The sequence below is a fragment of the Manacus vitellinus genome, unplaced genomic scaffold, assembly GCF_001715985.3.
Source record: "Manacus vitellinus isolate BGI_N305 unplaced genomic scaffold, ASM171598v3 scaffold_36_pilon, whole genome shotgun sequence".
In the NCBI taxonomy this organism is placed as follows: Eukaryota; Metazoa; Chordata; class Aves; order Passeriformes; family Pipridae; genus Manacus; species Manacus vitellinus.
This window is the reverse complement of record NW_021940508.1, coordinates 3795262-3807305: the sequence shown is the minus strand read 5'-3', so window position 1 is coordinate 3807305 and position 12044 is coordinate 3795262. Positions and strand designations below refer to the sequence as shown.

Here is a 12044-nt window from a genome sequence, read left to right as displayed (position 1 = left end):
TTGGATTTCTTTTATTTGAAGTACATAATTTCTGCTTCTGTGGTATCATTCCTTGTTCTTTTCGTATCCAGGATAGTGGCACACAGTAAGTGAATGGTATGTTATTCATATCAACTGAGATAATAAATACATCTGAGTATATAGTTTTGACAAGGGTTCTATAAAAACAGGCGTTTGTCCAAGGGCTGCTGATGACTTAATCAAGCTGTAATATCAGCAAGCAAGGGAAGAGGGCTTTAGGTCCACTGCACTTTTAGATTCTGTTGATTGGAAGGGCTGAAACTAATTTCAGTTGCAGAATGACTCCATCCTGTTGGCACTCAGGGGAGTGAGGGTAAGCAAGCAAAGTGATTTCAGCTATGTGTGATCAGCCAAACTGGCGTGAATGTTTTTAGGCAAGCACAGAAGGGTTACCCCTTGGTGTCGCTGGTCCTGCCCTGAGATAAGAAATGTTCACACTGTGAAAAATAAAGGCCTTTCACCCAGAAAAATTGTGTACGAGTACGTGCATATGCATTTTGTAGTTGTAATAAAGATGATTCAGGACGGACCTGGAGAGCCTGGAGTTACCATTTCCTTCTCAGTATTTGGTCTTATTTTGTGGTGGATCTGTTGGTGTATATTCGTCTGCATTGCACACTCTTGTGCCTTTGCCAGTTTGTGACCTGATGGAATGATGAAACGGCAATGTATGGAAAAGCTCTTCAGATTAATCTTTAACTCAGTAATTTTGTGGTTTGGTTTGCAGCAAAGAGGCTGCCTTTGGCTTTGTAGTAGCTGCATATGTGCTGCTGTGGCAAGCAGTGCTAAACTGGAGGACATTACCAGGGGAAAAACTCTCTCATATTTGGAGTACTGTATTCATGGCGACGGCAAAAGCAGCAGTGCCTTCATAGGTGCAGTTCAATATCCTTGTCCTTCCCCTTCCTTCCGGTCCTTTCAGGTTCAGGAGCTATCTGAAGGTCAAGATCTCACTTCAAACAAGTTTTGTTTATAAGCAAAACTCCTTATGGTTTACTCCAAGTGTTAACATTTTTACCTGACCAGAGTAGATGCAAGCCACTCAGTATGCTGTGACTAAACTGTTTCTTTTCTCAAGGAGTTTCTTAGCCCAGTTTTGCCTGTTTATGCTATGTTTGCATCCCACTGGAGAGATGTCGTGTTTAAATTCAGTTGTGATTGACCTTACTCCAACATTGCTATAGAAAAAGGCCAAGATTTTTTTTTTATCCTTTTTATAACTCCTGGCTCCCTTTCCGTACTGAAGCAATTAGCCTGAGCTGACCTCTAGCCAAATGTTTCTGTGGTCAAGTTTCAGCTGGCTTGAAGACAGTCAGCTGCTGTAATTTTTTTTTTTATCCCCCTGATTTTAGCTCTCTTCATTCTTACAAGCTGCTGGAGTTGGGTAGGATATAGACTATTATTCTTTAGAATAGAGTGTATTACAAACACTGAATTATTTTTTTTTCTGTTAAATAAGAGAGATTTTAAAAGTGGCATTTGTCTTTCATATGCATATGAGGTAGATGTTGGGAGGTAGATAGTACTAGATTATGAAAGGTCAATTTTGTCCCAATACCTACAGGGAAGCTGTCTCTTGCTAGGTTAACACTGAAGCCTCTGGACAATACTGTTCTGTTGACAGCAAGTTTTCAAGAGTGTCTTAGAGGAAGGGCAGCAGGTGGTTATGGGATGGATTTGTGAGAGAACTTTCTGCAAGGCAGTGGTTGTCTGATGGTGGTGCAGGTAGGACTTCATAGGACCCTTCTCTCAAAATATTTATTCTGAACCACCAAAAGTGGTATCATGGTGGGGCACCTCCTGCTTTGCACCAGATTTTCTCCCATAAGACTGGAGCTGTGGTAGTGTAGATGTCTCTTGACCTCAGATACCACTAGAAGTGGTCATCATAACTGCAGCCCAGTAGAGCTTTTGGTATTTGTGCTGGATGCACAGACATAGTCCCTGATGCTTTACACCCCTTGCAGACTCCATTTGCCTGAGTGAGGCCTGGAGTACAAGCCCTATTCCAGGGACTCTCAGTTTGAGCTTCAAGGATGTAGCACAGCTTGCACTTTACAGAGGCCGTTGCACAAAGGGCTTGATGCATCCATGTTTTCGGATGAGAGAAGTTACTGTTCTTGAGCTCAGTCCTGTCCATATTGGGTATGTTCAGAGTACACCAGCTGGATATTTTTCAATGACACAACTTGTCTGGATGAATAATGCAGTGGAGGATCCCATATGGTTTTAGGCAGAGTAGAGACACTTTGTTTTGTCTTGCTAAGATGTTGTATTTGTGAGAATCCACTGAAGGAGCATAATTTGTTTCTATACTACATTTTACTAGCAAAAAGGCAAGGGATGAAGCAGCAATTTTGATAATCTTTGAGGTTTAGGAATGCAAATTAATCCTGTGCCCTGTTTCAGTTGTTTTAGTCAAGCTCTGTGGCTGACCAGGGAAGGGAAGGGTGAGGAGGGAAGTGCAGCTGTGTCCTCCCCTCCACACTCACTGCTCACTCCCATGTCTGTACTGCCCCAGTGCTGCTCCTGGGCTGTGTCTTTGTGGAGTCCTGTTCAATCTGGTTAGCAAACAGGTTCGTTACAATAAATGTTTATGGATTAATTTTAACTGGAACAGTTTCCTGTGGAGTTCACTTAATGCAGGTATGTAAACAAGTCTGCCAGCTCAAGAGGAACAGCAGTACTGGAATGGAATTGTTTTCAACTGCAGTAGCGAGACCTTACTGAAGTGCAGCATGTTTATTGACCTCTGTGATGTGTTTCCAGGCTCCTAGGTTGGCACTCCAGCTGTCAACCCACTCTTCCTGGAAGGAAGCTGAGATGGCCGCCAGTCAGGGGTGCAGGGATACAGGGAATAGCTGTGCTGTGACAGCTGCACATGAGAGCCAATCCTGGTCCCGTGCAGTTATGAAAATGAAATGGTGTGCTCAGAATGATGAACTCAGATGACATTTAGTGTCACAGGAGAACTCCCGTGAGAGTTCAGGCTTTTCTTGTGCTGTTACTAGCCAGGAAGAAGTAGGAAAGCTTGGAGAAGAGTGGTAGGAAGATTAGCAGGGCTGGCGGACATGGGAGAATAGGAAAATGTGAATATGGAGGCATCATGGGATAACTGGGTACTGTGACAGGCAGAGAGCAGGAGGTTTGTAAATAAAGTGATATTGTGCTCAGGCCTGTGAAAGAGAACACAAAACTTCAGGGAGAAAGTGGAAGGGCTGAGGAGGAGGGAAGACTGACAGTGAATAAATTGTGTAATAAGAGAGGAATTGGCAAATACAGAGACATATTTTTGTGGAAGATTTATGAAAAAGAGACAATGAGGATCCTTTAAACAAGAGTACAGATGAAGCAGGAGGACCAGTTGAGCTAGCTGAAAATGTAGCTGATCTCAGATGAACTTCATGCTGTGCCAGTGGATCTCTCTGAGAGGAGGATTTGTGGCCTGTGATTTACTTTATTAACTTTTTCCCAGCTCTGTGCACTCCAGCAGCTGCAGCTGTCACTGCCCCTGGTCCTGCTCCCCAGGCTGCCTCATTCCCACAGCGCCCTGAATCCTCACTAACGCATTTCTGTACCCCTTCTTTCCTCCCTGTCCACTGAGAACAGGGGAGTCACCGCTGGAGAGACCCGTGTCTGCTTGGCCAGGGGAAGGCCCTGCTGTTCCCTGCCTGGTCAGTCCACAAAGCTCCTCCAGCTTCTCTCTCCATGTAGCTGGCCCACGCTTACTTAGGCTGGCCCAAGTTTGCCTGGGTAGTGCTGCTGGGCATCCTTGCCCTGATGTGGGTGCAGTAGGGAGCATCTCCTGGTTTGCCTTTGCAGATCTGGCTTAGGCATTGCTAGTCTAGAGCAGTTTGAATAAATGCTTCCTATGCCGAGCCTGAAACATGAGAATTATTAAGCAGTTGCATTAATGAGGATGTGAGAAATACCTTCTGATTTTCAAGTTTTGTACGGAACAGCATGAATGAGAAATCTGGAGTTTGTAATGGTTTTGATTTCTGTGGTGTTATTCATTCTATTCTCTTAGGGCAAGAAAATTGAGGGAATTACCTTTTAAATTGAGCATTACCATGTTTTACGTACTCTGCATCCTTGCATTTTACAGTTTTTAACCTAATTCAAACTTTGCTGACTCTACTAGGAAACTGACTAGTTTTTGACACAGAGATTTGATAGCCTGAGTTGTTAATTGGTAACACGCACTTAGAGATTTTTGCATGTTGTTTGGACACTTGTGATTTAATCTCCTTTTAGATAAAGAAAGCAAATCTCTAATTGAAAACAGTCCAACATAGAATCAAGGTCTGTCATGTGGATTTACTGTCAAATGTGAAAGTGGAGCTAGTATTCTCTCTCTCTCTCTCTCTGCTGTCTCATTGAATAGGGGTGTCAATGTATCTTGGTAGTTTTGTGCCACAGAACAAAAAACTGCTTCTTAACTTGTTTCAGCATCAGTCCTCATTTTAACACCTGTGTTGCAGCATCTCTGGTAACGTCTATGGTTGTAAATGGTCGGGTTGTAACCATGGTACATATGCTTTCCCCATACTATCTGTGGACACCTCATGAGGTTTTGGGAGCAAGGTACAATTCTGTGCAGTAGGCTGCACTGTCTGCAAGTCCAGCACAGACCAGCTTCTGCCCTTCATTGTTGTTACCAGATTTTGGTGATAATGGCAGGAGCAAAGTAGTGCCTCAAAACAGGATCGTGTGATGGGGTTGTAGGATGTGTGTGTGTGGCACAGGTGAATTAGGTAAAAGGAGGAGCGGGCTTTTGGGGGAAGCTGTAAAGGCTTGTTGGTTTATGCTAGGATTTTAAGGGTTTGAATGCTTGGAGATTGTAAAGGCTTTAGTGGGTGTGCTCAGGTCTCCATCAGAAGGTTCTCTCTCAGAAATGACATAGGTAAAAGTGAGACAGTCTCCAGGGCAGCCCCCCAAGAGCAGAGTGGCTGAGCGGGGGCATCAAGACAGGTGCTTACGGTTGTGCAGGGTGCCAGTAAGGAGCAGATCAGAGAATTAGCCTGGGTTACTCTCATTCTTGGAGCCCCACAACTGCTGCTGCCCTCTCTGCTCCTGGTGTGCTGCCTGCCATGGGCAGTGACCATAGGTACAGAGAAGGTGCTTTTCTGCTAACAGCCATTTCTGGTGTGGGAGCTGGCCTGTGGAACTGCATCACTTCTCTCAGCTTTACTGCATGTAGTTGTAACTTGAGAAGGGTTGTACTTGTCAGGGGAAGATGAATACAGCTTCACAGGAGCATTAATTGGAAAGGGGATCATCACATGTTTGTTCCCTGAAGGAGTACAGTTCTTTTCCTACTTTCACATTTAACCTGTGCTAGTTATTGGGATCCATCCCCATGTGGCCACTCCCTGGAAGCAGTCTAGAGATTGACAATACTTGGTTTTTTCATCTCTCAATATTAAATGAACTACAAATGCATAAGCTAGTTGTCTTGTAAATATAGTGTATATACTCTCTGTCCTAGACTGCAAGATGATGTACTACTTTATGAGGCAATAAACCATAAACTAAATATACTTATGGTTTAAATCCAATCAGAAATTCAATAAAACCAGATAATAGTTTAAATGTCATATCATGTTAGTAATATTTGTTTATAAAGAAACTCTTCCACTGTCTTTTGTTATTACAGAATTAGAAGTATGGATCTTTGGCATTTGCTGTTTACTTTGGCACTGATCTGTGCAAATGACTCACTTTCTACAAGTGATGGTAAGTTTTATGATACCTTTCCATGCCTTTGTGTGTGTACACATATATATAATTATATATAAACAGTATTTTTATATTCAATTTTTCATGACTGTGCAGCTTTCTTGATTGCAGTAACGCAGGTACATAATGTGAAATGTGAAAAATACATCAGTTAATCTTTTGTAAATGTAGTGGATGAAATTGAAACATTGCAGAATGAAGGTGAATTTCATAGACAGTTTTTGGTGTGTAAGCAGGCTGGATCATTGTTGGTGTTAGATACCTCAATTTTCTTTGCTCAGGTATTGAAGTTATGAAATAATTGTATGGGATTTCATTTTCTTATATGAACTGGTGGTTTTTTTTCTTTAACGAGTCTTCTAGTATATTCATATTTTAAATATAGGACTATTTGAAGATACAGAGGAAACATTTAAAGACTGTACACTTTGGATCTCTGGCCAGTAAAGTTTCATAAGAAATACACTTACAAATTCTTGAATAGAGGTTATAAAAGGGTTTTTAAAAAAACTGTGTACCTTCAACCAGCCAGCTGGGACTAGTCTGTAACTTATTTAACAAAAATTCCCATAAACTCCAGTGGAACTTTCATGTTGTGTAAAACTGATCTGCTTATACTTGTTATGCTCCAGTTATGTAAAGAAGTACAACTTAAAACCTGGTTGTCTCTGTCCTGTTCAGGTCTTCAGAACAAAGACAGTAACAGTTTTCCATAATAACTATTTTTATGCAGCTGCAGCCAAGTGGCTCTGTAGGCAGGTGCCCCTCCTGCCTCCCTAGCCAAAATCCGTGTTAGCAGAACAAGTCCGAGACAGCAGTTTGATGAGTAATTTTTTAAAAAATGGGATGAAAACAGCTTCCACAGCAAAGTGCAAATAAACTGGTACAATTTTTAGTGAGAATTTCTGGCATCTTTCCATTTCTTCTTTTTAAATTTAGATCCATACTTGCATGTTACTGAATGTAAATTAAACATTTCCAGAGTTGCAAGTCATGTTTCATTAGCCTTTCTACTGTTAACTGTAAAATATGGTACTAAACCAAAGGGCTGTGGCATAGTTGCCTGTAGTCATAACTGTTCTACAGTTTAAAGGTATAACCATCCTCCTTTGTTCTGGTACAGTTCTGTATTTTTTTGGAGTTGTATACTTCGAATTTCTAAGTATCTATATTTGTAGAAGCACTGGAGAGACATCAGGGGTGTTACTTTGATGTTAAAGGAGACATTAAGCCGAAATAAAAATAATTAAAACTCAGATGATCAGTTCTCAGGTGATTCTTCCATAAAATTCATTTTGTTTATTAACAAGCAGGTTTGGAGAGAGAAAACACAAGTTTCTATTTATTTACTTCCATGTGTGTGGCTCCAGTGCTTGTCCTCTGTGTTATCAGGAAGAGAATCTATAAGACTGTCTCCTCCCTTGCTGGTTAAGGCTTTTTCTTTAAGTGTTACCAGCTTTTGTTCATTGCCACTACAGAATGGTCAGTAGAACAAAAATAAATGTGTCCTGAGTTGATTCTTTCCCCCACTGTGTCTGCATTTTACAATAGATTCATTCAACAGAAAAAATAATCCCTGCCCCGGTGCAGTCTGCTGGACCAACTGATTTCTCTCCCAAGTTTTAAGGGCATATGAGGATTTTATGATCCTTGGCAGATGAGCTGTGGTCCAGATATGCAGTAAAAATCTGTTATAAATAAAACTTGACCACAGCGTCATCTTTGTGTGACTTTGTCTATACTGATAAAATAGTAGCTTCCATGAGATTACCTTCAGAACCAAAAAATTAAGAACATTTTCATTGTTTCTCTGCTTAAGTACAAGGTATAGCACTAAATATATATGTCCTGATTTGTTGCATTATTAAAGCATTGTATGTGTGAAGGGGATAGAACTTCGTTTGGTGATTTCTAATGACTAACTTGCTTCTGATGCTGTAACACATTTATTCTGAGTAGGGCACGTGCTCAGCTGAGAATGTCAGACAAGAAAGTATAAGTTGAACAGGAATATTCGAGATAACAGCATGAAAGAACACCCATTTGCTATTCTTGCATGATTTAGGACAGAGTATTAGATGAGAACTGTTTGTTAGATGTTTCATTCCTTTTTTTTTTCCATGTGAATGTGCTCATACCTGCAAAAGTCATTGTGAGCATCCAGTTACACTCGGGTGATGAATCCTGACAATCTTATGGAGCTCTACCCAGCACAGTCTTGCTGAGGCCTTCCTATAAACTTAAATGTCCTCCATACCTGTACCATATCTGATTCACTGCCAGGGGGACTGGATCTATGATGACATGGTTCTCTAAAGAATTCACTTCAGTAGTTGTATTTCAATCTGTTATGGAACCAGTATAATATAGACTTGTACATGGGAGGCTTTTGTGTCTTGAAAGTAAACAAAGCTTAGTTTCAGCCTTACAAGAGCCTGTGCTTCAAGCTGGCTCTGTGTCATGGGATTGGATCCATCCTTGACACAGGGTGAAATCCCATACGTGTTTCCTCCTTGTGGGATCGAGGGTGTGAGGCCAGCAGTTGGCCAGGCAACTGCGTAACATTTGAGACTAGATACTGGACATTTAATCACCTATTTGCTGTCTCCAGGCTGGTGCCCAGTACTGCTGAAGGCTTTCCCTTTATTTAGCTTGTTTTTCATGCTCTCCTCTTGCAAAGAGGTTGGATTTCTGGCTCCTTAAACTGAGACTGCAGTTAGCATGAAGTGACAGGGGTGCCCACTGTCTGTGAGGGTGATGCTGAATGTGATCAGGCAGGTCTTTGATAGTAATTCAGAGCTGAGCATTTGCAGCCAGGCTTTCTACCAGGAATGCTGACCCACATGCTGTCCATATCCTCAAGATGCCTGATGTATGCTGATAAGGGCAGAACAGAGATAGTGGTAGGAAGAAAATGTGAAGACCACAATAATAGGAATTACACACCTAATTTCTAATAGGTGTGTAATTACCACAGGTAAATGGGTTTTGTGCCTTCAGGATTGGAAAGCACAAGGCCCATTTTCACAGCTTTTTGTTAAGTCAGCAGAATTAGGCTTCTAAGAGTTCGGGTTGCTTTGAAGATGGGAATTGTGTGGTTCTGACACTTTAGTTTAATCTAATTCATTAGGTACATGAACAAGAAAGAGTACTGCTTCATAAATAGATCACCTACATCTGTGCAAAATTAATTGTCATTCATGAAAAAAAAAGTTTATATTTGTGTATATAAACATAAATTGTGTTTGAGATGTTACATTAATGTAACTGTGGTGTTTCAAATACATATCCATAATTCACAAGGGTATTTTGGTTTGCTATACCTGCTGACATCAGAAGTGGTGGAGGGGAATTGCTTCAGACACAGGCAACGGTATGTTTAGGAAGCAAAATAAATGTTGTAGTGTTGCCTACTTGTTCCTTTTCTACAACTGAGGAGTGTAGGTCACATAAGGACATAGAGGAATAAACTGGGAATTAGTCCCAGTTAATAAAACAATACATAACCTCAAGCAGTTCCAAAATGAATTTCTTCCCAATGAAAAGAAGTGGGAAATGCCTTTTATCATTTTTTTATGGTAGATCAAAGCTCATTCCAGACTGTTACAGCTTTGTTAATTCGTCCTCTGAAACAGGTTTTGAGAGACATTCATATTTAATGATAGCACAATAAAAATAATTTTGAGTGAAATGCTTTTGTACAATGACAATTTAAAGAGCTACAAGCCTGAATTTATTGTTCATTTAATCTGGTTTTAAATTTTATTTTATATTTATGTTTTCCCATCATAACTTTTTAAAATTATTTTATGAATCTGTGATGCTCAAATATTCTATTTGCCTAACTTTTATGTAAGAAATAGAATTAATTATTTTCCGTTCTGAGATATACCAGATCTAGTTTTTATTTCCATCAAAATGTCCTTTTGTTATGCTGATGTCTGTTGTTGTACTTTGATGCTTTGTGTGCATTACACATTCATATTAAACCATCTAAATGTATGTGTGCACTGTGTATCAGTGCTCCAATTACAGAGCTGGAAATTGAATCCATAACCATGCATAGGACTTCAATGTCATTAAAGACACTCCTGAGCAGATGTCTTGGCAAGGATAACAGGGGACCTGCAGGACATCTGCATCATTCTGGAATGGCCAGAAGCTTAAAGAGCTCTATAAAAGCTTAAAGGCCAGGCATCTTATATATACCTGAGCATCTGTTTTCAGGCAATTAAATCAAGTCCATCAGCTGTTCTTTGTTCCATGGACTGTTTTCCATGGACTAACTCTCCATTGACTGTTGGGAGCTTGGACAGCTAAGGATAGGATTCATCATAGGCATATCCTCTAGGTACTCAAAAATCTAAATAAAACTTGCAGATAGCACATCTGTGCCCTTTCAAGTAGAAGCTGGAAGGCAGGCAGAGTATCCTAGGTAGTCTGAGATAGCTACAGATGCTTAGGCAACTGGATTTTGCCCTCCTTGGCATAAAGAGAACTAAACTTAAGTGTCTTCATTTTAAACTGAGCCTCATTCTTACAGTTGCTTTGTTTGAATATGCATGATTCTGCATGCTTTCTTCTGGGTAGTGTTACAGCCACTACTCAGCCACATGCTGTAGGTCTTCTGCTACTACCAAGATGAGGGGGTCTTCTCACTGGATTGACAGGAAAGCTGGGTTCTTGCTGTCACCATGAAGTTAAGTAGCAGACATGTACTGCCTGAAGACTTCTGTGACATGTGAATGAATTATTAGAATCAGAATAAGCAGAAAGGTGCCTTTGAATGGCAGCATATTCTCTTCAAGGAGAGGGAAATTTGTCCATCAGTTCATGGAGTCAGGAGGTATCAGGGACCTCATTGCTTGGCTTGAAATATTCAGGAAAAAAGATCATTAAGTGTGTGGACTCTTGGCTGTAAACTCAAATTTTATGGATTTCAGACAGTGCAACGACGAGCCATTTCTCAGGTATTCTTTTCTTTTTAATGATAATCAGAAAGACTAGACATAATTTGCATATATTAGCTATTCTAGTCTTGTTAAGAAGGGGCTAAGGGGCAGAATCTTCCTGAGCTTAAGCTGCAAACTTTCTTGCCTCCTCTTGGTAAATAGTAATGCCATAATACAGTTGGTAGTCATTCGTTCATGGTGGATCTTTTCTCTTCTTAATTCTTCTAATTTGTGCGTCTTTGCTATGCCTTTCTCTGTGTTGCCTACTTTCTCAATCATATGCACTAGGTGTGGAACATAAGTCCAAGCAGAGCTGGCAGTAAAACCTGAAAAGTTCAAAACCACGATCATAGTGCATCCTGGTTTACGTGGGCGGGCGCAGAACTGTCGAGAATGCGGGTTTAAAACTTCGACCTGCAAACAAAGCCTTTAGAATAGTTGCCCTATTTCCAGAAGTTTTAAGTGTTTCTGAGGAAGAAATATGTTCCGTTATGTAGAAGAAATTGCTACAGAGACATTCCAAGAGCCAGAATCAGAAAACTTGGCACAGAGAAGCATAAGTTATACCACTGCGATCTGGCTAAACCATTTCAGCTGGAGAGAAGATTCATTTTGGCAGAGAGCAAAATAGTATTTCCATCATCACTTTCCATTGGGATTAGGTATGGCTTTGATGACTAGCAGAAAATTCCAGGGAAGGCCAAGGAAGTGCACTTCTGAGTTACTTTTACTGCTCTTGTTTCCTAGCCAGTAGTGTATATTTCAGATAAGCCATTTGTCTGAGCCAATGTTGCAGTATCTATGCTCTCCCATGGAAAAGAAAGGACTTCACTTTGTCTGTCTGTATTTAACAGAAAAGGATTTGGGAATTCTAAGAGTGGAAAACATATGCTGAAAATGAATTGTAGACAGGGCTGTATTTTCTAAGAAAACTCAGAAAATAAAAACATTTTCAGGTATTTCAGGCCTGAACCTGTGCCCCTAAATGTCTGTGTTTAATCTCTTAAGTGAGTAGACCCACTGGTTTAAAGGCTAACCTGGGTTGCAGAGACTTTTCTCCTTTGTCCTGTTCTCTAAACCATATCTGTGACTCCAGCACTTACAGAAGAATTTTCAAGCCTTTGAATATCTTCACCCACAAGCCTGCCAAAAACACTTCATGGACAATCAGCTTCAGTCAGACACCCTGCAAAATAAGGTACATGCCATAGTTATCTCTGTTATCTTTAATATTCCTGCTATTGTGTGTATTCCCTTCGTTGCTCTTTTGTTGCCATTGTATTTTCTTGCCTTTTAAACACAAACTTGCTGATTTGCTGTCCTCTGATT

General features: G+C 40.6%; 1 protein-coding gene across 5 annotated transcripts in view; it reads left to right on the top strand.

Annotated features, from left to right (window-relative positions):
• Nucleotides 1-12044, top strand: part of GHR (growth hormone receptor) — a 163544-nt gene that overhangs the window by 85655 nt on the left and 65845 nt on the right. For 4 of the 5 annotated variants that reach the window (XM_018077232.1, XM_018077229.1, XM_018077230.1 and 1 more), the window contains one exon: nucleotides 5681-5760. In XM_018077232.1, coding sequence (XP_017932721.1) covers nucleotides 5691-5760 — 70 coding nt within the window. In that variant the 5' untranslated portion in view covers nucleotides 5681-5690. Of the gene's footprint in view, nucleotides 1-5680; nucleotides 5761-11811; nucleotides 11914-12044 lie in introns of those variants that run through there. The other variant, XM_029961570.1, reaches the window with a different exon arrangement.